This window comes from Pseudorasbora parva, chromosome 12 (genome assembly GCF_024679245.1).
Source record: "Pseudorasbora parva isolate DD20220531a chromosome 12, ASM2467924v1, whole genome shotgun sequence".
Classification (NCBI taxonomy): domain Eukaryota; kingdom Metazoa; phylum Chordata; class Actinopteri; order Cypriniformes; family Gobionidae; genus Pseudorasbora; species Pseudorasbora parva.
The window spans coordinates 26,227,637-26,255,068 of record NC_090183.1 but is presented as its reverse complement, the minus strand read 5'-3'; the positions used below and the strand labels follow the sequence as shown (position 1 = coordinate 26,255,068).

General features: G+C 39.0%; 1 protein-coding gene across 1 annotated transcript; it reads left to right on the top strand.

The window, feature by feature from the left end:
- On the top strand, nt 1–26,540 carry hdlbpa (high density lipoprotein binding protein a). Its single transcript, XM_067459565.1, has 28 exons — nt 1–84; nt 1,373–1,444; nt 10,093–10,207; nt 10,292–10,455; nt 10,549–10,764; nt 11,291–11,497; nt 12,764–12,979; nt 13,144–13,350; nt 13,528–13,635; nt 14,659–14,763; nt 14,873–14,951; nt 15,032–15,171; nt 15,491–15,595; nt 15,683–15,796; nt 16,843–16,929; nt 17,006–17,137; nt 19,589–19,807; nt 19,986–20,207; nt 21,197–21,415; nt 21,555–21,693; nt 23,658–23,806; nt 23,895–23,999; nt 24,120–24,254; nt 24,351–24,494; nt 24,576–24,755; nt 24,886–25,002; nt 25,089–25,229; nt 25,355–26,540. Exons 3-28 carry the CDS (start codon nt 10,132–10,134, stop codon nt 25,445–25,447), a joined length of 3,819 nt encoding a protein of 1,272 aa, XP_067315666.1. The 5' UTR covers nt 1–84; nt 1,373–1,444; nt 10,093–10,131; the 3' UTR covers nt 25,448–26,540.
- The last annotated feature ends 892 nt before the right edge of the window (nt 26,541–27,432 follow it).

Below are 27,432 nucleotides of genomic sequence, written 5' to 3'. Positions count from 1 at the left end.
ACAGGCTGCTGCTCCTCCCTTTCGCCAGTGGAGTTTCACTACAAGCTTCTGCACCACACAGGGCAGACGGGAACACAAACACAAGTAAGTCACCCTTCATTCCGCAAATCAGTGTGCATATGTTATACATCCGAACGCCTGCGTTGCCTCTTCTACACTTCTGATACACGTACATCGTTAGGAGAACGTTCTTCCGTGAAAATGTGCTCTGGCTTGACTCCATGTCAATTTCTCCCCACTGTTTCACCCTTTGCTCTAATGCCTACGTGGACTTTGTGTGGACAGCCACAAATGCCGATCTTGACTAAACAATCACACTCGGCCATCAGCAATGGTCATGTTTTCAGTGTATACTTGTTAGGCGTTGTCATTCTTTGAGTATTGGGTTATAAAGGATCAATACGAGTAAAGTTTTCCTAATCCAGTGTTAGCGCTTGCGCTAGCTGGTGTACGTGTCACTATCGCGCACGCGCAGCTCAAAGTTTACTGGAGTTGGTTCCTAGCCAGGACAAGTTTTTCATCTCCGCAAACCAAAAAAACTGGCGTATCTTACAACGACAGATATTAACAATTTCAATAAATGTGGCCACCAACCTCTCCCGGGTTTTAAATATGTCTAGGTGAGAATTGTTGAAAATGTAAGTGTTAAATTAGAAATCCGTCTTCCCTACTCCGTTAGCCGTTAGCATGGCGTGTCATGAGTTGACGTAGCGCGCATGTATACAGCGGTGTGAGGATTTTACATTCAAAAGTCGGTTTTTGTTATACACACAAAGCATTGTATTTATTAAACATGCGTTAAACAATTATATCAATCCCCCTTTTTGTGTCATTCTGAGAGAAAATGTAAATCCGCCATATTTAAATCTGACATACGCAGGAATGGCCACGTTAGCAAGACGCGAGAGGGCCATTTCAACACTTAAAAACGCCCATTTGTTTTTTGTTTAAAGTATGTATACATATGTTTTGGCGACTGTATATATGTGTGTGTGTGTGTATATATATATATATATATATATATATATATATATATATATATATATATATATATATATATATATATATATATCTATATCTATATCTATATCTATATCTATATCTATCTATATCGCCATGTATCTTTAATTATGGTTGATTTTTGAAACGGGTAGGTGATGGAACAGGACTAGTCAGTCTTAGTTCCTATTTCCAATGACTCTTTAATGAGTCACATTTACATGCATTTAAATAAATATGCAAGTTCAAATGAAATGCAAACAACTCATGCCACGTGTAACTAAGTTCTGGCAAACTAAAGTTTGTGTGCATCATCAGTGACAGTCAAATTTTTTTTCTTCTCCCTCTTTTCCTTTGATCTGTTTTATCTTAGGCAAAAGCTGGCAGGCTGACACGAACGGGCAGCTTTACAGGACGGATTATCTGGTAACTGACCATTTAGCTGGTAAGATTATTCACCACCGCCTTTGTTCCTACTAGATGAATTTGCTGACAGGTCTAAAGTTTGCTTTGAACTGCAAGAACCTTGTTTGTCTGGTTTTTTTGTAGCCATGGATCACAAGTTATTCGTTGTGATCATTAAGATCAAATCACATCTTATGAGTGGTCATGTGTTTTAAATGTCATTTGAGCATCTGAAGTCTTTAGTGTTCGGTTTGTGGATCAACTGCCGGTGAGTGCTTTTGATCTGCCTTGAGGAGCTGTATGAATGTGTTTAGCCTCTGGGTTCTAGTCTTTAGGAGGCCTGTAGAGGAAGAGGCCCTGGCAGGGGCATGCAGAGAAGCACATTAAAACAGCCTTGTACTGTGTGGAGAGGATTGCAATCTTGAGGGGCCAGTTTGTCAGAGTGAACTGGAAGGAATGTTGTATGACTTAATGCAAGAGTGATTAGCCAATTATCCCAAGGGTTACTCCATCTATAGATGATAGTCTTCCATTTTACTGTATCACTTCTGCACACCATTTTCACTACTCTTGCGAGTCTTTGACATTGGAATTTCTGCAGCGAATATAAGTAGTCTTTTCATGACTCAAGGCTGCATGGCTGTGTAACAGTAGCCTCAGCTTTTATGTTGTTGTCTTTTTAGTTTCCTCACAGTCCTGTGTGGGGAGTAGAAGAGCAGTCTGCCAAGTAGACGTTTCACTGAGGTGTGGCATGCATGTTTTCAATTAAATGTGAGCGTGCTTTGTGGAACTTTTATTTACGAAGTAGAACTTTTTTTTTTTTACTTCTCTGCATACTTGGGCATACAACAAATAAAGGTTAGTGGGGAAATCCTCTTAGCTTTAGAGCTCATTCATCTAACTCCATGGCTTAGAATTAGCCCTTGTCCAAGGTAACAGATGGGCAACTTTGACCTTCCACAAAATGGATCCTTAAAGTCCTTAGACAGTGTTTTAATTTTGCTCCTACAAACAGTTCACCCATTTTGCTCTGAATGAAACATTATTTTGTGAAGGCATGACATTGTTTCCAAACCTCAAAGGTCTTCTCTACAACCTGCCCAAATAAGTTCAGCTTAACTTGAAATTATAACAAGTTTATTATTATTATTGTAGTACAATAGAATGTTACTTCTAATAATAATACAATTTATTTGAACTTTTGTTCAAACACTTTTCATTTAACGGTCATTTTGACTGATAATAATTGACTGTTTAATACAGTGAAACTGATATTTGTATCGGTTATCAGATGGTCATCATGCTGTGAAAATCTAATGTCGTTACAACCATACAATCCTCAGTGCAATGTTTAGATAAATGTGCTGTGCTTTCCTCTCAATAACAAAAATGAAAACAACAAAACTGAGCGAGCATTTATAAAAAATAAAACATAAGAAAAGCATACACACAATAGATTGCGTAAAGGTGCGCTTCTACACAATTACTGTAATTGTGTCTCTGAGCAACACGCGCAGTTTACACTTACTGAATGAATCAGCTTTTTTGAAAAAATCAGTTAATGTGATGAAGTTCAGTGACAAAGATTCAGAGAGTCAAATGATTAGTTCCTGAATGAATCTGTTGTTTGAATCGGGGATGGGCATTTTCCCAAAATATTGTATTTGAATATTTGGGCTCATAAAAATTAAATATTTGAATATTAGATTTAGTGTTGTCAAAAGTACCGACCGCGATACCAAATCTGTACTGAAATGTTAAAAATATGACGCTTTGAGCGCTGTTGAGCGGAATCGTAAACGCCTCTGACTGGCCATTGTGCTCACGCGCTCATCAAATAGGTCTATGATTGGCTACTTTGATCAGCGCTTCACAAACATGTTGTAAAAATACATCAATGACGCTTTTCACGGAACGCTTGCACAGATACACACAGAGCGTTTGAATGTAGGTGTCTATCAGCCTACTGGTCCGCTGGTCGGCGCCTGCTTGTGCTTTCAAACGCTCCCGCTTTCAAAACACTTTTCAAACACTTCCGTGTTGTTTCAAACCGCTGCCGTGCGTTGATCATTGTAGCCATTCACAGGCACATCCGATGAGCGCGTTAGTACAATGACCAGTCAGAGGTGTTTACGATTACAGCTCAACAGCGCTCGAAGCGTCACATTTTTAACATTTCAGTACCGATTTGGTATCGCGGTCGGTACTTTAAACAACACTAATTAGATTATTTAAATTAGGCATTTTGAGAAAATTAGATGTTTTTTTTTGTCACAATTTCTGAACGTGGTTATGATAGGCAATGTACACAACACTCTTGCGTTAGATCTTAAGGTTTTTTAAAACATTAAACGGTGTGTAAAAAAAATATGCTTGCAGAACAAACGCATCAAGCTCAAGCAGAACAAGCAGAAAGAAACACTAATAAATCACCGCGTGTCAGTTATCGAGCAGAACACACACACTCCCAGGTCGTTATATGGTTGTCGTGTTTGTATTGTTTTCATGTTGAGAGAAACTATAATATTATTGGATTTTAATTTTAAGGCCCTGAAAATAACCTAAATATAAAACTGATTGTCTGATGTCCTGATTAAAATTTGAGGATGATTCTCTCAAATTTAGCTTCTGTAATCGTTTATGTCAAAAAAAGACTAGGCGTCCTTTCAAAAAAGGCCAATTATGTTTGAACATTTGTAATAGTAAAGAGAAGTTTTTAGTCAAATAAATCTGCAATAAACTGCTAATAATAATGCATTTGCACTCCCTGAAAACTAAAGCAACTATTTACAGAATTGACAAGTGTAAAAAAACTCATTTAGTTGATAAAACAGTCTGTCATTTAGTCTGCCTGTTGTGTGTTAAATATTTATGCTTACACTGCCAGGCCACGGTGGATACTATGGAGACGGTAAGCACAAGGTATTCATCAATGCTTCTTACGGCATATCTTAAAATAATGCGCAAAATGTCTTGATTCGTTACTACATCCATCGATCAAATCTATGCTGGCTATGCATTGGCTAGGCATTGACTGGCTTATCCAACTAAAAGCATGGGTGCATTTGACTGACAGCTTTAGCAGCCAGTAACGCGCTCCCTTCCTAAAGTGTCATCGGAGAGCCTGTGATTGAAGGAGAGAGACCTGGGAGGGTTTAATGTACAGTCCACAGTACAGGGGAGATTGTCAAAATAATGATTATAATTGCCATTTCATTGAAAATGGACATGATTGATTACTCTAACGCAAAACGCTCATGCAAACAATGGAGGACTTTGTTTTTCCCCCTTATTTTTTCATTGTTTTGGATTTAAAAAGTGGGATGCATTTTGAAGAGTGGACTCTTACACAGACATGTATGCTGTTGTTTCGTGGATTCGTCCGATCTGAACGTCAGGAGATGATCTTGAGTGTTTTAGCTTTCAAGTGATGCATAGTAGTTTGTGATAGTTGATTGAACATTTTGTATAAAACAAAAGTAATTATGTGGTTAAGTGATTTTGAGTGAAGCACTTTGTGTTTTCTGTTCTTAAACCCTCGACGAACTATAAAGAAAGCATTTGTCTCGAGATCATTTTGCTATCATACGTCTCGCTCTCTCGGGGTACAGATGTGCTTGCCTGCACTTTTGATGCAGGGATCGCTATCTTTCCTCATTCCCCTGGTGATTCTCGTTTGTGGTGGTGATATTATGATAACTCTGTTTCATCAAAAGTAACTCAATTTTGTAAGATCATTTTCAATTTTCATCTAAGTAATTCCAAACATCGCGAGGTAGACAACGACATTGTGATCAAATATATTGCGATGTAATACAAATACAACTTATTTACGCTCTCTACAACGCCACCCAGGGGATTTAGTTATAACTGCAATATTTAGAGGGATTTATCATAGATTCAGTGCATTTACAGACAGAAAAGTAATGCAGTAAAATTCGAATAGTATTTTTAGTTTTTGAATATTAATTACAGATCGAATATTTAACTATTTGAATATTGTTGCACACCCCTAGTTTGAATGAATCGGTTGAATCTCAATGACTCGCTAATTAAGTGACTTGCTGCTGCCTACTGGCATTTAAAGTATCTTTTCATGTTTTAAATTATTTCAAATATCAGTATCCAACATTGTTTAAAATATCAAAACATTATGCATAACTGCAGGCTATTTGTCACTTCTAAGCTCATTAAACAGTTTGTGTAAAAGCCACTTCAAATGCAGCTTCTGTTTCCTCTCCATTGCGAAGATGCATTTTGTTGATACTTGTTTAATTTGATTGATAACAGCCCTATCGTCTTATTAATATAATTGAATTTGATTAAATTCATGAAATTAACACAAATGATACATGCATATAATTTTCAGAACTGCCTTAATTCTACGTGACATTGATTCAACAAGGTGCTAAAAGCATTCTTTAGAAATGTTGGCCCATATCGATATGATAGCATCTTGCAGTTGATGGAGATTTGTGGGATGCACATCCGGGGCACGAAGCTCCCGTTCCACTACGTCCCAAAGATGGTCTATTGGGTTATGATCTGGTGACTGTGGGGGCCATTTTAATACAGTGAACTCATTATGTTCAAGCTTTTTTATTTATTTATTCGAACTTTGTGGCATGGTGCATTATCCTGCTGGAAGTAGCCATCAGAGGACGGGTACATGGTGGTCAAAAAGGGATGGACATGGTCAGAAATAATTCTCAGGTAGGCCGTGGCATTTAAACGATGCCCAATTGGCACTAAGGGGCCTAAAGTGTGCCAAGAAAACATCCCCCACACCATTACACCGCCACCACCAGCCTGCGCAGTGGAAACGAGGGATGATGGATCCATGTTCTCATTCTGTTTATGCCAAGTTCTGATTCTACCATCTGAATTAGGGCTGTCAAAAATGCCGTTCGAATATTCCCTCTAAAACAAACACAAATATTTGAACAATTTGAACGTCTGGGTGCGCATTTTGTCAATAACAGGACAAATTCATCAAAAGAGAAATAATGACTTCAGGGTATCAGCGGGGTCTTGAAAATTATTAATAGGTGATAAATCAGTTTTGGGAAAATTAAGACCCTTATTAAGTATTAAAAAGTCTTCTCGCGGCTTTATAAAGTCTTAAACTCTTTTGACAAAGTTTGAACAAAATACTTTCAAAATTTGAGTCCAAAAAGTATTTATGAATATATTTATTTTCATCCCCATAAGTATTAAAAAACAACGGGGCGCTCAGTCTGAGATCGGCTCGGAGCGCGCGTGCCAGGGATGGAAATTAGCACCGCCACCAGCCAAACGCGGCTGATTTTGAGTTGTGGAGGGTAAACTCGCTTCACCTACCGAGCTGTTTCACCTCTTTGTAAACTGTGTTCAGTGCATGCGAGTGCTGCCGTATGTGCACATATGACCAGTCGTTTTCTCCGTCATCACTCACGTGAAGACGTGCTGTGAGACTCGCGGAGCGAGTGGATCTGACGCTGTGCATCATCCGAGAGCACGCACTCGTCTCACAGCCCGCAAATATTAAGTTCTCTTTCAAGTCTTGCGCTTAAGCGGACCAACTCACACAAGAAGTATGTCAACATGTCCATCTTGATGAGTATCCTAGCAGACATAGTCTAAATATGCCCTTAAGTGAACTGTATAGTATGCACAGTCGAGAAAGACGAGCATATCCCTGCATCAGGTCTTAAAGGCGCAGTAGCCTTTACTGCTGCCTGAGTGATGTCCTTATATTTAGTTTGACATTAAACAATGCTCTTGATTGAATAGCTTTTGTAAGTTTAATCAGGATTAATCTTTCATTTAAGCAGTTAAATATGCAGTTATTTTACATTTGAATACTTAATTCATTTTCTGTACCTTATTGCAGGCCAGTAGGCATGTGCATTATTATTTAATGTACACATGAGTGAGGTCGAGTTAAACATTTTAGTTTGAAATTGATTTTTCGGTTTTTGGCTTTGGTTTCTTTTTTGGCTTCGGTCAAGAATTTTGATTTCGGTGCATCCCTACTGACATTGTTCTGCTCGGTATGTTGTCAACACGCTTCAAAGATGCCAGAACGAATAGTTTCATTGTTGGGACTAAAAACCATAAAACTGGAAGCCATTGTAGAGCTTGTAGTATTAAAGGTCCCATTCTTCGCGTGTTTTCGAAGCTTTGATTATGTTTACAGTGTGCAATATAACATGAGTTCATGTTTCGCGTGTAAAAAACCCCAGTATTTTTCACACAATTTACTTATCTGTATACCGGTGTTTCCTCTGTCCTAAAAACGGCCTGATGATTTCCTTGTTCTATGAAGTCCCTCCTTCAGAAACGCATAACGAGTTCTGATTGGGCCAGCGCTTCCCGCGCTGTGATTGGACAGCAGCTTAGCACGTTGCCCGGAAAGGTCCCGCCTCTTATCATAACGTGTAGATACGCTCGCTCAATGTTATTGCAAAAATGTCTATATTGCCTTATCAATTTGAGCCGGAATCAGACCTGGAGAATATCGAAGAGGATCGATTACAACCTGCTCAGGAAAGACTTTTGCTGGATGTTTCAGAATGGTAAGCTCTCTATTCAGTAGTTTAAACTGATCATTACAAACACCAACAATCGATGGTGTCTGAATGAATTACTACACTTTTATATGCTAAGTTTTTCGGATTAGTTTCAATTATCATCTAACGTTAGTTAACAAAGCTAAACAGCTTTGCACTTTGTGTCATGAATTACATAAACTGTTAAACGGACCAACTTAAATAATAAAATACACTTACCGGTTGTAGTCCATAAACAACGCCTTCTCCAGACAAAGAGGGAACTGCGTCATCTTTTTAAGGTTATAAAGAACCTTTAAAATGTGGGTTGGAACTAACAATTATTTTTTCCCAAACTATTAATCTATACATCTTTTCCCCTGGTTAATCTGTAAATAATGCTAAATAATACCAATAAATATGCAAAATGTACCAATAAATAATAAAAGCTACTAATCTATGCATGAATTTCTACCTAATGATATTAATCACAAAGGATAATGTTTATGCAGTGTGAGCCTAATTAGGAAAGGTGTTTACTATTGCTGCATCTGTAATTTTTAAGATTTACAGCAACTGCTTACAAGTGTAAATCCTGAATATTTTGTACATTCAGGAAATTACAGTAGCTGCTTGAATGTTCCTTCATCTGTATAATCAAACAGCTGAAGTCACAACAGCATTCTAACTAACCATAGCAGTTCCCATAGCGACAGTGTCAAACATGGTGGTGTCCATAAAACCATGAAGTTTACCACGATTGACATTGCATAATTAAATGTGTCCATTGGGGGCGGGAGTTCCATTAGATATTTTAAATAACTAACAATATAGTTAAATGCTTTGTAACCGGTTGCAGAGGGTATGTTTGAGCTGTGCATCTCACAGCCTTGCACCCACGGCAGGTCGTATGAACACAGCTGTATTAAGCACAAATTATGTGACCGACAAAAGACGCATTCTAGTGCTGTGTAAAACTTCACTGTAATTATCCAAATACTTGCACTGACATCTCATCATCTTGAGGTAATGGAGCCCTGGGATGTTTTCTTTAGATGCTCCTGCATAGTTGTGCTGCTGTGGTTGCCATTTCAGTTTTAAAGAGTGTGCCGAGCACCATTTTATTTGGTCTCTGTTAAAAAAAAATTCCCCACACCTTCGTAATGGCCTCATAACCAGTGTGACAAGTCGACACATTCCACTAATTTACACAATTGACATAATTACATGTATGGCAGGGTTGTGACGGTTCTACTTGTTACTTGAAAAGAGATGATGTCGAACGGCTACCTTTCGAATCTACTTTGGCCATGACTCTGGAAGACTTTGAGTTAAGTTTTTTTTTTTTTTGAGGAAAAACAGAACGGCACTGAAGTCATTCTTAAAGAAAGATGTGTTTTGAGTTTTGCTGACCGGATACGGCAAATGTTTAATCTGTCAGCTAGCTCCGCTTCACTTTCTTCGTTGCTCTGGTTGGTTGTAGCGCTATCTATTGTGTACAGTGGGACTTTGAAAGACAACCGTTCATCCCACCCCCTGGATTAAGCCCTTCCAACGATGTGTTCCCAGACCCAACTTCATCTTGATGTGGGTCTGGTTTGTCAGGCTACTGAACAGGAGAAATTAACCAGAAACGAGTTCCATGTGAAAGAAGGTGAAGCCTCAGCACACACCTACCCATTACATTGTCACGGACCAATGGTAGTGTAAAGGTTTACTGCCGTAGCAAACTTTTCTGGAAGGCTGTTTTGAAATTTGTTTTGGCCTGATTTTGATGTCATCAGTTCGTTCTTTGATTTATTTAAAATATATAAGGGCCTTAAGAAAAAGGCAGGGTTTAAGTGGAGTAAATGAGTGAAGTCCCACATATGTCACCGGAGAGAAGTCTGCCATTTTACTGGAAGATTGAGTTATGAAATCAAGAAATTGAGGTTAACATTGAAATGAAACCTGTATGGATGAATCCGTCACAAGATCATAACATGCGTTTACAAAATTAGATGTTGTGAACTTGCAGAACATGCAGACTTTAATCTTTTATCTTAAAAAAGGTCCTTGTTGATAAATGGTTCATATCTTAACTGTTTTATCTTGGTCATAACTTTGGCTAGGCATGGTTTCTTTTATGTAGTAATCACCTGAACTTTTCCTCTCTTAGTGGCACACTCGGACTCCGTGTAAACGTGGGATTTCGACCATGAGCTCAGTCGCTGTACTTACGCAAGAAAGCTTTAATGAGCATCGCAGTGGCCTTCTGCCAGAGCAGGTCAAAGGTAAGTGGTTTTGACTCTTTTGACTGATCTGTAACCATTCTTTGGCAGAGTGAAGGTTTAATGTTGCACCACTCTTCCCATTAGCTGCTGTGGCGGGCTCTAGCGGTGCTGAAGATGAGGAAAGCCTCCCCACCTACAAGGATGCCTTTCCCCCTCTGCCTGAAAAGCCTTTGCCAGAGGGGGTGCAGGAGACTGGAAATGCCTGGACTTCTAAACTCAAACCTCTCAAGTCCTCAATAATTACCCAGGTATGGTGATCAACTAATTACAGTCAACATGTGGCTCTTATCCGGACAATGTTTATTCATTGATTTGACCGGTTTCTGCTTTAATAAACACAGGTTTTCCATGTGCCTCTGGAAGAGCGCAAGTACAAGGACATAAACCAGTTTGGAGAAGGAGACCAGGCTAAAGTGTGTCTTGACATCATGCACAAGACTGGAGCCCACCTGGAACTCTCCATGGCTAAGGACCAAGGCCTCTCCATAATGGTCTCTGGGAAACATGACGCTGTCATGAAAGCCCGCAAAGAGATTGTGTCCCGACTGCAGACTCAGGTCATATAAAATTATTTTTATTCTGCTTGCAGCTTTAATTATTATTATTTTTAATCTTTCAATAGTTTTATGCTTACAACATGTTTTTTGCTATAGAATGGCACAAGATATATGGGGTTATATTGGTTGTTAGCCATTTATTTTTTGAGTTACTCTTACAATCATAAAATGATGGCTAAACTAGTTATGCAAGTCTCAAGAATATCCATTTCACTTGTAGAGTTCACTGAAAAATTGCCAAAAACGAAAATTTATTTTTTTAGATTAAACAGATCAGTTTTCTGTCATTTTCTTCATTAACTGAGTGTGCAGCCTTTTTTTATTTATTTAAATATTTGCACTTGTAGCGTTTAAACAGTTGCTTTTTATTTTTTTAATGTTTGAACATATATTTAGATATTAACATTGATTTTTAATATTGACAATGTATCGCTATTGATCATGAACTTTTTCTTGTCTCAATCTCCTAGAATTATAATAGTTGTATATCCCTATTAACTTCTGTAAATGCTTTACTTTGCAACAGGCTTCAGCTACTGTGGCCATCCCCAAAGAACATCATCGCTTTGTCATCGGCAAGAGTGGGGAGAAGCTGCAGGAGCTTGAGCTGAAGACTGCCACCAAGATCCAGATCCCTAGACCCGAAGACCCTAGTAACCTGATCAAGATCTCTGGAACCAAGGAGGGCTTGGAGAAGGCGAAGCACGAGATCCTGCTCATCTCTGCTGAGCAGGTCTGGAACTTATTCCACTCTTTCTGTAAAGGTCCCGTTTATTGCGTGTTTTCGAAGCTTTGATTATGTTTACAGTGTGCAATATAACAGGAGTTCATGTTTCTCATGTAAAAAAACACAGTATTTTTCACACAATTTACTTTATCTGTACACCGCAGTTTTCTCTGTCCTAAAAACGGCCTGTTGATTTCCTGTTCTATGAAGTCCCTCCTTCAGAAATGCGTAACGAGTTCTGATTGGGCCAGCACTTCCCGTGTTGTGATTGGACGTGGGTGGAGGGTTAGTCAACAAACGGTTCTAGTGACGTCATTTCATCCCTGCACTTCCTGCTGTAGTCCAAACCGGCCGTTCTCTGTAGGCTTTAAAAGGGAACTTCTGTTAAATAAAATATCTCGCTTGGCATTGAACTTTAAGTTTTTTAATTTTACAGGTATTAATTATGCTCTAACAGCAACATTTCACACTAACTAAAGTTTGAAAGATGGAATTGTGAAGAACGGGACCTTTAAAGAGCCCCTATTTATAGTGCCCCGACAAAACATTAGCATATTGTCTATCCACGTTGAACCTTGAACACTGCAGTATTACCTAAAACTGTCTATTAATGCAGATTATTTCTCACACTACTTGGGAGTAAGGATAAAGGATGGAGCAAGATTTGTTTTGCAAATGTTCATGTTTACATTAGCTGGGCTAATGTATGTACTGTTATTGCACTGCAATACATGACACACCGACACTGTTAAAACTGAGTGGCGTCACTGAGAAACCTCCTGCTCAAGGGTGGGGTTGAAAAATGTGTTCTTCTATTGTCTCTTAAACTATTCAGACTTGCAATGGGACTTGTGAAAAATCAACGTCATCGTTATTGTCTTTACAGTGTGTAAAATTGCTGAGCTTTAGGAAGCCTCCTGACGGAGCTGATGATCAGTTGTGCTAATGGGCATTTGTTTTCGGAATACAAGCTGTATGTGGTAGAGTTAAACCAATCACAACAGACTGGGCCAATCAGAGTAGGATCGCAGAAAGGCGGGATTTAGAAGGGCTGATTCTTCTATTGAGTCGTTTGCGAATCATTGAACACTGTGGTGCAATGTATTTTATCAGAAAATGAAGCCCTTTTTTTTAACCTTTGCATGTAAACCTCTCGTTGTAGCCCTCCAAAACGAAATTAGGAAACTTTAAAATAGCATAATAGTGACACTAAATCTGTTATGTATCAGATATTCAACCTAAGATGCTGATGATATTTTTAATAAATTGCAGGATAAGCGTGCTGTGGAGAGAATGAACATTGAAAAGGTCTACCACCCCTTCATCACTGGAGCTTATAACAAGCTGGTGGGGGAGTTGATGCAGGAGACGGGAGCCCGCATTAATGTCCCTCCGCCCAGTGTGAACAAAACGGAGATTGTCATCACTGGGGAAAAAGAGCAGGTGGCCCTGGCCATGGTCAAGATCAAGAAGATTTATGAGGAGAAGGTGAACAATGACAGAATAATTAATGGATGTTATTGACTCTTCCAAATCCACAGTATGCTTCTGAAACTCTATTGACCGCATATCAATGTGAAATGGGTAATAACAAACCTGAAAGCGACTGAGGAGACTGTTTAAAAGGTGTTTTTTTTGTGTGCATATTTCAGAAGAAGAATGCAACCACTATTGCAGTGGAGGTGAAGAAATCTCAGCACAAGTATGTGATTGGGCCTAAGGGTAACACCCTGCAAGAGATCCTGGAAAGGACCGGCGTCTCGGTCGAGATCCCACCCCTCGACAGCAGCTCAGAGACGGTAATCCTACGTGGGGAGCCAGACCGGCTGGGCCAGGCACTCACTGAAGTGTATGCCAAGGTAAACAAGGCTGTTTTCCTTCACCCTTCATGATTCAGTACAATAAATCTTTCCCTCACAGCTGTTTTTGTGCTCTTTTTTTTTTGTTTTGTTTTTAAGAAATGTTTTAAAAATGTAACCGTAGAAATGCTATCAATTGTAACCGTGTAACCTTTGACCCTTACTTTCTCTGTACAGGCCAACAGCTACACTGTGTCCTCAGTGTCTGCTCCCTCTTGGCTTCATCGTTTCATTATTGGCAAGAAAGGACAGAATCTGGCAAAGATCACGCAGCAAATGCCCAAGGCGAGTCAACTTTTCCCTTATCACATCAGAGTGCTTGGCCTGAATACACATTGTCTTGCTCAGTGTGAGGGGCATGTATAGATGTGACTCTGGTCAAAAACATCTGTTGAAAATGAGCTACATGTCAAAGTGACTGTTCAAAGGTTGCAGAAATTGCATCAGCCAGCACTTTAGAATGGCGTGGGGCTTGAGCAAAGAAGCAGGGTTTTATTCACATATAAACCTTGATCAATGCACAGAGCACCTCAAATGTCGAAAAAAGGAAACTCTACAATACTTGCTTGATGCCTAACTCTTTCCATGCCATGGTTAAAAAAAAAAAAAAACCCAGCCAGCCACCCAGCACCAGCATTTTTGATAATGTTCACACAACTTTCATTGCCCCCAGAATATTTTGTACGAATATCTTAACATACAATTGATAAAAAAAGCCTCTGCTTTTAGACAAACAGATGCATTTTTTTTTTTTATCAACACGGGTTAAATGTTTTTTTCCCGCTCTGCATAAGTTCTGAGCCACTTCCATATTTGGTTTTAAATCTGATGCATATCTGATATCTTGACATCTGATCTATGTCTAACACTGATATCCAATTCCCCTTGAAATTCCAAGCAACCACAAGGCGAGGGTGACAAGCTTGCCTCGAAGATACCGTTTTAATGACATTATATAGCAGACGTGCCTGTGTACACGCACAAACATTTTTATTTCTTTATTTTTTTTAATGCGGTTGAAACTTTTATAGTTAGGAAATTGGGCTCACATAGAAACATTCAGGAGCATAGAAAATTAAGTACAGTTTATAAAGGTTTAAAGGAAGTGTATGTAAGATTGTGGCCAAAACTTATACTGCAGGTGCCCCCACCCCACCCCCCATTACAGTTTTTGGTGAACTATTCCTTTAAGAACATTGGGTTTTATTTTGTCATTGGTGTTCAGAAGAAACATCTTATCTTATTAATTTTAAGCAGTGAGTTGTGAGTAAATGATGACATTGTATTGATTGGTATTCTGTCTAACAGGTGCACATTGAGTTCACTGAGGGAGAGGACAAGATTACGCTGGAGGGTCCCACCAAAGACGTACAGATAGTACAGGGCCAGATTGAAGAGATTGTTACGGATCTGGTAAGAAGGCGAATATTCCTATTACATGACACAAACACTTCCACCTGCTTTGTTGTATTTTAGCCTCAATGTGTCCTAAACCATTTGGTTGGTTTTCATGTATTTATAGGTTAGTCGAATGGACTATACTGAGATAAGCGTGGACCCCAAGTTCCACCGACACTTAATTGGGAAAGGCGGTGCAAACAGTGAGTATACACCTTTGGTGACGTTTAGAGCAGATATTAAAGCAGATATTAACACGTAACACTTTTCTCTCCACACCTAGTTAACCGCATAAAGGAACTGCACAAAGTGTCAGTCCGCATTCCACCTGACAATGAGAAGAGCAACCTTATCCGTATCGAGGGTGACCCCCAGGGCGTGCAGGAAGCCAAGAAGGAGCTGCTGGAGCTAGCGTCACGCATGGCAAGTTGGATGGATTTGTAATTGAATAAAGAAGGCTCTGTTTACTGTTCTCTTTTCAGTATTTTTTCAGTTGGGGTTTACCAATTGTTGTGCCTAACGGTTGTGTGTCTTAAAGGGTTTACTTTTATCACTTCTTTCTGCAGTAAATTTGTTTGCCTAATTCTTATAGTGGAGTCAAGTGCATGTGTGTGCTGGTTGGGGCAAAAAAACAAAAAAAACATCTGTAGGCTCTACAGAGTATAAAGTCCTCTGGGTTATTTGCAGGAGTTGCCTGGCAACTCTCGACTTGAAGTCTCTAAGAATGTCATGATTTCAACAGGAGAATGAGCGTACAAAGGACATGATCATTGAACATCGTTTTCATCGAGCCATCATCGGACAGAAAGGGGAGAAAATTAAAGAAGTTCGGGATAAGTTCCCAGAGGTAAATTTTTTAGGATACATGTATTTTTCCAGTTGCTTATTTTCATTTAAATATAATGAAGAAATAACTTTTCCCCCTTGCTTTTAGGTCATCATTAACTTCCCTGACCCAACGCAGAAAAGTGACATTGTACAACTGCGTGGGCCTCGCACTGAGGTGGAAAAATGCTCCAAGTTTATGCAGAAAGTGGTGGCTGAAATGGTAAACACATTTTTCCTGAACGCACACAATGGCAAGGGCTATGACCCACTTAACATCTGAACATTGATTCACACAACACAATCACCTGGTTTGGCATTAAAATGTGACTGCAACATCACTTTAAACAAAATGATATTGAGAAAGTTTATCTTCTGTGTGACTCAAAAGTCCTAGAAATCCAAGTGGGTGCACTTACTATTAAACAAAATGCAGTACTACTAATGCAATATTTATGGGAGCAGAGGTTTTAAATTAATTATGCAGGTGATTTTATACAGGTTTACTGGTATCTGCACCATTATTTACCACCCAAAAAAGCATGTCTTACACCAGATGCTAATTGCTAGATTGCATTGGTCATTATGGAAATGATCCGTCTGTGTGCTTTAATTTGCCTGACGTCAGTGGATTATGTGCAGAACTTTTCACTTCCCTCAGTGCTTTTTTGAAATTGCGCTCCAAGTTCTGTTGTCTGCTTATTTAAATGCTCAACCCCTTTAAAATTGGCTGTATATATTGATTGTGTTTTTATTTATTTATCTATTTTTTTATTTCTTTTTTTACTTATTACTCAGCTGGAGAAAGTTATTCTGAAAGCGTTCCCAACTATATTGTTATAGTTGTGGTGTTGTCTTCCCCGTTTAAAAAAAGAAAAGCAAAGTTAACTTTAGTTATGTTGCAAATGAGCCTTAAAGCCTGAAATATGCTTACGTTTTTATGCGTACACTAGGGCGTACATACACCGTGCAAAAGTTTTGGCAACAACAAATCACTCGAGACTGCAACAATAGACTCCTGCATTGATGAAACCTGTGTGACTGGATTAAGAGCTGCATTCAGCTTTTAAATGAATACAAATAAAATTGTAATAAAAAAAACATGAGGCAAGAATGAAACTTTGTAGTATCTATGTTGACCGCCTATGCTGCTGCACACTATAAAATGTAGTTTGAAAAGCTCTGTGTTTTGGGCATAATGGTCTGTGAAATGACACTCTTGTCTTTTTTTTTCTTTCTTAAACTTCCCTTCTTTTGTTCTTTTTCCAGGTTGAGAACAGCTTTTCTGTCTCTGTTCCCATTTTCAAGCAATTCCACAAAAACATAATTGGCAAAGGAGGAGCAAATATAAAGAAGGTGACTGGTTAATTTTTAGACTTGCATGTTCATCAATTCTCAGACTGTTTACTTACTGGCACTTTGTCTTTGTTAGATTCGTGAAGAAACTAACACTAAGATTGACCTGCCTGCGGAAAACAGCAACTCTGAAATGATTGTCATCACTGGGAAGAAGGCAAACTGCGAGGCAGCAAAAAACAGGATCCTTGCCATTCAAAAAGAACTGGTGATTTTTTTTTTCTTTCTTTTTTTCTTTTCTTTCTGAAATCAACTTTAATATGAGGTTAGAGGTCCATCTTGCTTGTTAAAGTGCCCCTATTGTTGTGTAATATAGCTATCTGTGAATGGAAAAGGTCTGCAAAGATTTAAAGATAAGGGTGCACAACAAATAGTTACGGTCTCCTAAAACAAAATCTGTTCTGAAATGCTGAAATGAGTCCTCAATAATTCCTGCTTGGGTTTGGAACACATTTGCATAATGACAGACTATGGACCACCGTACAGACAATCTTCATTGGCTATACGCAAACAACTTCTACTTTGACCTGCCCTTAACTGTAGTTGTAGCCGAGGTCTGAAAGTGTTAATTTGTTTTTGACATCGTGTTTTCTGACTTCAAAATGAGAAGGACTCTGGCATGACTAAGTGTGTGAACTTATGTCGTCGTTACTGTTCACATCATTGTGTATACAATCCTGAGGAAACCTCAGGACATGTGCAATCCTGAGGAAACCTCAGAAACAATTTTCAGACTTTAACGGCGCATTCACACGGGGCGTAGGCGTTAACGCTTCCCATTTACTTTGAATGGGTGACATCCTCCGTTGCCGAACTGAATTGTGGGTTCCGTCGCGTCGCTTCACTCGCGTTGCAAGCGGCAGAAGTTGAAGATTTCTCAACTTTTCAAGCGCCGTATGTTTAAATGTGATTGGCTGTTGTCACGATGACGATCGCGGCAGCACCAAGCTTCAGCCACGCCCTCCGTCAAACCCCTACGCCCCTTGTGAACACACCGTAAAGGTGCAGTGTGATTTTAAGCGGCACCTAGTGGTGAGGTTGTGAATTGCGCACCCCCATCCCTTTCGGTGCACAGAGAGAAGCTACCGTGGCTGACAGGACAAATGTCGTCGGAGATGGCAGAAAGTCACTATTGCTCTATAGAGCAGTTTGTCCGTTTAGGGCTACTGTAGAAACATGATTCCGCAAAACGGCGATTTCCCTTTTAGGGCACCTGTGGTGTATGTTGATAGAAATGGCTCATTCTAAGGTAATAAACATAATGGTTCATTATGTAAGGTCTTTGTACTCCACTGGAAACACAGTTATGTATATTACATTGCATTTCTGTCAATAGATCCTTATAAATACTACACACTGAACCTATAAAGGGGTGGTTGCATGCAATTTCACTTTTTTTAACTTTAGTTAATGTGTAATGTTGCTGCTTGAGCATAAACAGTATCTGCAAAGTTACAGCGCTGAAAGTTCAATGCAAACGGAGATATTGTCTTTTAAAGTTATGGCAGTTTATTGCCTACAAAAATGGCCGGTTTGGACTACAACAAGCTTCTACCTGGGTTAGTGACATCATTAACTGTTGCTAGTCACCGCAGATGTGACTTCTGCCTGTAATGATAAGGGGCGAGGCATTTCCGGGCAACCTGTGCTTGGCACTTCAGCTAATTAAAAATACATGAAACTACATTTGGCCATCTAATCAATCGAAGACCATTGCGTTTTTTGGATGGATGGGCTTCATAGTAGCAAGAAGCAAACGAGTCGTTCAAAGGACAGTTGAGACAGCGGTATGGAATAAAGGTAGCCTAGAAATCTAGACGCACCCTAGCGACAGCAAATCTAATCAGCCCAACGCCAAACTCTTGTTGAGCCAATCACATCGTGTATAGAGTCGGTGGGCAGGGCCATAATGATGATGGCCGAGTTGCATTTGCATGCTTCTAGTAAATACAGAAACTGACACAGTCTTTCGAATCAGCTTTGACCGCGACTGTGGAAGACTTGGAGTTAAGCTTTTCTCTGAGAAAAGAATGGCACTGAAGTCATTCTCACAAATGGAAGATGTGTTTTGCTGCCCGGACACGGCGAATGTTTAATCTATCAAGGAGCTCCGCTTCACGTCGCTCTGGTTGGTTGTAGCGCTATCCAATCGTGTGCAGAGGGAGTTTGAAAGACAACCTTTTATCCCGCCCCCTCGGATTGAGCCCTGTCAATGGAGAGTTTCCAGACCAAACATCTTGATGTGGGTCTGGCTTGTCAGGCTAGAATAAAGGTAAAATATAAGAACAATACAGCGTTAAAAAAAAGGAAGTATTAAGACATGTTATACTGCGCCCCATAATCACAACCAAGCCTAGAAAAAAAAAACACAGAACCACCCCTTTAAAAAAAGGTGCTGAACAATTTATATTAGAAGTATTGTGTATGTAAACCTATTGTAGGAGACCTCCAAAACAAGACTAGGAACATTTAAAGTGGCACAATAGGGGCATTTTAAAAATTTGAGGACTAAGAATTTTTAAAACATTGTAGTTTGTATTCCATTTTTGCTCATATAAATGCAAGAGACTTTTCAAAACATTACACACCCCAAACATTCGAATAGTATATGTATGTGGATGGTAGAAAATGTATTCATTGTTCTCAAATATCTGTGCAGGCGAATATTACAGAGGTAGAGGTGTCCATCCCCTCCAAACTGCACAATTCCCTTATTGGTTCTAAGGGGCGTTTTGTGCGTTCCATCATGGAGGAGTGTGGTGGTGTGCACATCCATTTCCCAACAGAGGGCTCTGGCATCGATGCAGTGACAATCAGAGGCCCGGCAGAGGAGGTAGAGAAAGCCAAGAAACAGCTGCTGTCCCTGGCAGAAGAGAAGGTATGTTTGAAGGGATTGCTTTCCTTGAACTTGAAACTTAAAGCCGATAATACTGATGCTATGCTTGGAATGTCATTTGGGCACAAGCTTTGTTAGTACAATATCCAAACTGTTTTTAACACAAAACCAGTTATTGTTGCTCTAAAAGCAGTTTAATTGACTACTTGTTTTTTAATAGCAAACTAAAAGCCACACAGTTGAGCTTCGTGCCAAACCCGAATACCACAAGTTCCTTATTGGAAAGGGAGGTGGAAATATCCGCAAGGTACGGGACAGCACTGGCGCCAGGATCATCTTCCCTACTGCTGATGATAAGGATCAGGAGCTGATCACCGTCATCGGTACAGAGGAAGCTGTTGCAGAAGCACAGAAGGAGCTGGAGGCACTCATTAAGAGCTTGGTTAGTCCCCATGTTTGTCTCTCTTAACCCCAACTCTTGGGATGCTCCAATAAGAATTGCTGCTGATACCAATTATTTATTTTCTGTCATGACCGATCCCTATCATTTCAAGCTTTATATAAGTATTAAGCTAGTCAATATTTTTTCCAGTTAATACCACAGATGTTATTTACAGTAATGCTTTATATTTTTCCAATTGAGAATTAGAGGAGCAGAGCAAATATTCATTTTGCACAACTTTGCAATAGGGCTTTTTAAAAAATGGCTTACACAATATACTCTACATATTAGGATTCTCTGGCTTATTAAAGCACCTACAAGACTCATGTCAAACTGAACATCATTACAACCTATAAAGTGTAGGAATATTATTCAGCAAGTGCTGAGTATTTGTCCTTTGTCTTATGTAAGGCAGGATTCTCTTTGAAAATTTTGGGGAGATGTATTGATCCTTTCATCCAGAACATATGCGGAATAGTCACCCACCATCAACACCTGAGTGCTAAACTTCAAGCACTAGAAATAGAAATACAACATAAATTGTATAAAATAATCAAATGTATAAAAACTGTGCATAATCTTCACAAAAGTGATTTATTTAAGAGCAAGCTGAGACTGCTTAACATGACCCAGCAGCCTTATTAGCCTCCTCTCAGTTTAACGCAGAATACACTTTAAGCTAATTTAAGACAAACTACTGTTTAGGATGCTTGTAAAGATGGGTATTTTGACACAAGTGTGTGTATTTGACCGTTCAAGCACCGTATAGATAATTACTCGCATAACTCCACACTGGCGTTATCAATTTGCGATAGGTTAGCGAGAAGCCTATTTTAGTGACTCGTGATGGAGTCATAGAATGTGATTTTCGGCCGATGCCGATCAATCGGAGCACCTATGATCAGTAAAATCTTCTAAAATGGTTTCTTTCTAAAATCTGTAAGTATCTTCTGAATGGTCTCCATTTGCTTTCATGTTTCTGATATCAGGATAACGTTGTAGAGGATTTCATGATCGTCGATCCCAAGCACCATCGTTTCTTTGTGGCACGTCGTGGCCAAGTCCTGAGGGACATCGCTGATGAGTATGGTGGCGTTATAGTCAGTTTCCCCCGAACTGGCTCACAGAGTGATAAAGTCACCCTAAAGGGAGCCAAAGATTGTGTGGAGGCTGCCAAGAAACGCATGCTGGAATTGATTGATGATTTGGTGAGTGGATGTTACAATCTGCAATAAATGAATGCAGTTTACATTTCTCGGACAACTGCAGTTATTGTGCCATTTTAAGGAGGTAATGGACTATGTAATTAAACTATAATATAACTATAATATTCCTCTAAATCTGCAGGATGCGCAAGTGATCATGGAGTGTGTGATCCCTCAGAAGTTCCACCGCTCCATAATGGGGCCGAAGGGCTCTCGCATACAGCAGATCACTAAAGACCACAATGTGCAGATCAAGTTTCCAGACAGAGAGGACCAGCAAGGTAAATACAGTACCTGTCAATAATTAAAAGGTCATATCATGGAAAATCAAATGTTTCTTGATCTTTTGAAATAAAGCCTCAACTCTCGCTCGTACAAGAGTATTCAAGCTGAAGCTCAACCACGAAGATGGCAAGATGAGCCATTTTTATGATGTCACATTAACATTTTCACATCAGTGATGGCAATTTGGAATAGCTAAATAAATAATAGTAAGATGTGGGGAAACATTTTTCCGGTATTTCTGCTCTAATTGACAACCAGCTGCTGGATTCAATAATGTATTGATTCATATTAGCATGGGTGATTTCATTGATTTAAATTAACCATGATTTGTTTTGTGAGGTATGTTCTGTATTCCAGAAATATTTGTTCTTCAAAAACAAATGTTTTAATCTTGATTTTTGTGTCTGGTTAAACATTTTAAGTTAGATTTTAATGTTAAATTCTTTATGGTGTCATGAACTCACATAATGATATAATGTAAGTGGACTTTAGAAAACATTTGTTATAAATATATCAAGATTTTTACTTAAAAAAAATCCTAATTTAGAAGTAATAAGCTATTTTCTACCCTGTTTTTGACCCTCTCTTTGAAACTCTCCGTTTTGATGGGCGTGCTGTATTCAGGACTGGGAAGTAAACGCCCACTGCTTTGATTGGGTAACAGTTTTACATATTAAAATATACAATGTCCCCACCATTACACGTTTAGAATAGTTTTGAAAACTTCCGTTGTTTTTAAATATTTCATTACTAAGGATGACTTATAGGATTTAAATGATAAACTCAATTATGGATGATTGTTCCGTTGTTTGTCGTTCTTATGGGCTATTCATCGGTGATCCTTTTTACTAAAGCAAAAAACATATACATTGTCAATTTGCAGTGTCGTGTGTTAAACAAAATGAAATTTGTCTTACTAATGAAGAAACCAAAGATGTCGCTCGCTAAATGTTTTATTCAGGATTACAGAAAATGGCTTGGAACTGCTGGGTTAATGCAGGGAATTCCCAAAGAAGAGGGTACAGAATATCTGTGGCACTACAGTATAAATACTCATTACATATCAAACGATCTTTATCAGACAAATCAATTAATGACACTTCTAAATCATGCTTGTGTGTTGCAACATGTCAGACACTGTCAGATCTAATACAGTAGTCAGTCAGGACTGCTTCTTTTATTTTCAGTCTCTCTTGAAAAGCCTGCGTCTTGTTTAAAAATGAACCTACAGTAAAATTAAGCTACCAAAAGCAGTGTCTCACTGGAATCGAAGTTCATTTAAGAAAGCATTTGAGGAACTATCTTTTAATGTTATGATCACAAGGATGGGAATGCAAAGACTTGTTTTTGAGACACTTCAGCAACCAAACTATAGAGATGCCTCTGAGACGTTTTGGAGTAATCATGTTTGTGCCTGTCTCACATTTACTGCTACGTGACGTGTGAATCGATGGCTTGGGCTGAAGAGACTGATGTAGACGTATGCTTTGATCTTCTCCTGCAGAGGTGGTCTTTCATCACACGGACAATAATGTGACCATCTGAAACGAGTTGTTTTCTGAGCTTGGTTTCAATAAAAGCTGTTTGTGGACATATACGGGAAATTGAGTTGTGACTTTATGTCAAAAGATCAAGAAAAATTTGAGGTCTCAGTGTATGAATCTTTTAGATATCTGCCCCTTGGAACATGCACATTAATGCATGCAGCCGACACTTATCAAAAGGTTTTTTTTTTTTTTTTTTTGTGGTCATGAACCACTAAATGGCTAGCAAAAAATTTATCAACATTTTTTCAAGTGTACTTCAAGGGGGAAAGCATTAGCCTTTAACTTTTTTTTTTCTTTTTTTTTTATAGCTTTGCTTTAATAGCTCTGCATAACATGCAAACAGAATCACATTCCTGATTTTAATTTCTGTGGCAAGCCTCTAAAAGTCAAACCTGTGGCCTTTTTTTATTCAGCTCCTCCAGCTGATACTCCAGTTCAGGAGAATGGGGAAGCCAATGGTGAGGTCAAAGAACCTGCTGATCCTTTGGCCCCAAAGAAGTGTGACGTCATTGTGCTCTCTGGCCGCAAAGAGAGGTGTGAAGCTGCTGTTGAGGCGCTAAAGGTATGACTGCCTACATGCAGTATGCTCTAGTTCTTATTTTTGTGTTTGCGGGCATTTATCGGTTGTGTAAACAATATTTGTCGTTTAGGCTTTGGTTCCTGTGACCATTGAGGTGGAAGTGCCTTTTGAGCTTCATCGCTACATCATTGGCCAAAAAGGAAGTGGAATTCGCAAGATGATGGATGAGTTTGAGGTTTGTCTCTTTACAGCTGATTTCAGTGGATTATAAACATGCATCACTGCAGGTTTTTACAGCATATTAGTTTTTATTGTGGTTGTCTTTTCATTCCTAACATTTTATATTTTCCTACAGGTTAATATTCAAGTGCCTGCTCATGATTTACAGTCTCACATTATCTCCATTACTGGCCTGTCCACCCACCTTGACCGCGCTAAAGAGGGTCTTCTTGAGCGTGTCAAAGAGCTACAGGCTGAACAGGAGGATCGAGTAAGTCTGAAGCAAAGAAAACATTGTTCAAATTATCGCCACTCTAGTTTTTTATTATTATATAATGATATATGATTAAATTCTATTTGTCTGCAGGCTCTCAGGAGCTTCAAGCTGACCATCACTGTGGATCCCAAGTATCACCCCAAGATTATTGGGCGCAAGGGCGCCATAATTACCCAAATCCGCAATGAGCATGAGGTTAACATTCAGTTTCCAGAGAAAAATGATGAGAACCAGGTAACAGGCTGGAGCCTAAATGGATAAAACAAAAACAGTTTTCTTTGAAAACATGGCAACTTTATTTTCTTGGTCTTTTAGGATCAGATTACCATTACTGGCTATGAGCAGAATGCTGTGGCGGCACGTGATGCTATTCAGGCTATAGTGGATGAACTGGAGGAAATGATTTCTGAAGACATCACCCTGGACAGCAGAGTCCACGCTCGCATCATAGGGGCACGTGGCAAGGGAATCCGTAAGATCATGGATGAGTTTAAGGTGAGCTGGTGGTGGTCCTAAAAAACAAAAACAAATTAATTGAGGCGACCAAGTATTTGACTTCTATTTAAGGTGTTTTTTTATTTTATATAAATGTTTGTTCATGTTCTGGATATTTTGTCTTTTCCAGGTTGATGTTCGGTTCCCTCAGAGTGGCGCTGCAGATCCAAATTTAGTGACTGTGACTGGCCGTCCAGAGCATGTCGATGAAGCCATTGATCACCTTCTGAATCTGGAGGAAGAATATGTAAGATTGCTATACTTTGGCTGGATACGATTTTATTTTGTTGTAATTTTAAAGTACTAAATTTACAAAACATGTTTTACCCTCAGATTGCTGACGTAGTTGAAAATGAAGCCAAAATGGCCTATATGAAGCCTTCTAGTTCTTCTGCATCCAGCATGGAAGAACCTCGTGGCCCATCCAAGGGCTTTGTTGTGCGGGAGGCTCCTTGGACCACTGGCAGTGAAAAGGTAAACCAATGTTATGTCTTTAGTAAGAATCTGCTGCAAAGTTAAACTTGAGGAAAATGGCATCCTAGATTTAAGAATAATTCTAATAGTGGAATTAAACTTGTCACCTGTGTTTTTGGCTTTAGGCTCCGGATATGAGCAGCTCCGAGGAATTCCCCAGTTTCGGCGCACCTGTGGCTACTGCAAGATCTTCTCCATGGGGACCCAAACGTTTTTAAAATGTGTGTTCTTCAGTGGTTACATTGCAATCTCCTGGTTCCCCTTTACTATTATCCCTCATTTGACCCATTTGGATGTGGACTGACCACTTCCTCTGACCCTCAGTATATCAGTTCCTCTGCTCAAATTACTTCTGCTAATAAGGGTCTTGATTATTGTTACCCTTAAAAACAAAACAGGTGGTAAACATTGTTCTCTTTATGAGAGGTGATCTCTACCAGGTTCACCTTATTTAGTATGAAATGAGACGGCCTGTTTCCATTTATAGAGCGAATTACAAATTGAAGGAAAACAAAAGTACTCCTGATCATGCTTCAGATCTGTAATCCAGGTTTAAGTGAATTTTGATATGACTTAATTACAAAAACATTATTTCATTACAAAGGTTATTTTTTTGGGTTTATCAAGCTGCTCTGTCTCATAGTTGCCTTTGCAATGGGGTTTGGGAAAAATATACTGTATACCTCTGAAAGATGTTGCTTCTGGTTGAAGTCAGATTCATGCATAGGAAATGGGTAACCAGCTGTACTTTTGCCTCGTTCCCTAGGGTAGCCATTTTGTTGCAGACATTTCACTTGTCTCTGTCCCCATCCCTGACTCTCCGTCTCTGGGAACGGCTTCCATGCAGCCTTTAAATCTCCGACTAAAAGAGGGACTTTCACTACAAAAGTATTTTCAAACTGCCATTTGCTTTGGAAGTCCCAGGGATGCAGTTGCTTGTGCAGTAGAAGTCCCAAGATTCCCAAAGTCTCTAAAACGTACACTAAACTGCTTATTCTTTTTCATTTCGTTTTTGATATTCAGAAGTCATGTTTGTTAAAGATTATAATATTTGGAAGGATGAAAAAAAGAGACCATTTTGTGCCAATGAAATGTCAAGTAATGTCATGTTTTACTCATTCTTGCTAATGGGTCAGTGTCCAGCCCCTTTTTTTGTCTTCCAGTTGCTATGCAGGTTTGTCTGAAACCATAGCAATGGCCCTCGTAATAGCCTTATAAGAATTATGCAAAAATGACAAAGGAAACGATTATGGATAACACTGGAAAATAAACTGTCCAAAAAGGAAAATAAAAATCGAAAATGTATCTGGACTTGTTGGGGTGAGACTGATTTCTTACACATGCACATTAACCAATGAAACCGTGTGAATGAGACGTTTGAATTGCCCATATGGCAGGATCACATCCAACCAACCCTCAATACATAAACTTTGTGGTCAATGTTGCTTAAAATAAAATTAAAAATTAAGCAAACCCAAAGAGAACCATTTTTCAAAAAACATTTATTATCTGTGTTGGTGCGCTTGCGTGCATGCATGTTTTTATTTAAAAGTACGTCAAGTCACTTTGTAAAAGGTTGGGGGTTAACAGCTATGGCCCAAGTCCTGTAGTGAAAAATGAAGATCAAGAGTCAGGAGTGCGACTAAATTCAAATTTTTTAGTGAAGAACAGAGGTAGACAAAGTACACAACTTAATTACTTTAATAAATGTAATACTAGTCAAATATAACTCCATTAAAAGTGAAAGTTGTAAAAAGGGATTTTTACTTAAGTAAAAGTGCAGAAGTGTTTGTTTTCAAAAGTATCAAAGTAAATTTCCTTATGTCAATGCATTTTTATAATTGTTGTAGAATTGCACACTACAGGTCCTTCTAAAAAATAGCATATTGTGATAGTTCATTATTTTCAATAATGTAATGATACAAATTAACTTTCATATATTTTAGATTAATTGAACACCAACTGAAATGTTTCAGGTCTTTTATTGTTTTCTTACTGATGATTTTGGCACACAGCTCATAAAAACCCAAAATTGCAAAACATTTGCATATCATGAAAAGGTTCTCTAAACGAGCTGTTAACCTAATCATCTAACTCTAAACACCTGCAAAAGATTCCTGAGGCTTTTAAAAACTCAGCCTGGTTCATTACTCAAAAACCGCAATCATGGGTAAGACTGCCGACCTGACTGCTGTCCAGAAGG

Bases quoted from the DNA above. Each gene is read 5' to 3' on its own strand.
- hdlbpa (XM_067459565.1), top strand. From the start codon at position 10,132: ATGAGCTCAGTCGCTGTACTTACGCAAGAAAGCTTTAATGAGCATCGC. The intron at 10,765-11,290 runs GTCATATAAAAT...ACTTTGCAACAG, and splicing joins TGTCCCGACTGCAGACTCAG to GCTTCAGCTACTGTGGCCAT. The intron at 23,807-23,894 runs GTATGACTGCCT...TTTGTCGTTTAG, and splicing joins CTGCTGTTGAGGCGCTAAAG to GCTTTGGTTCCTGTGACCAT.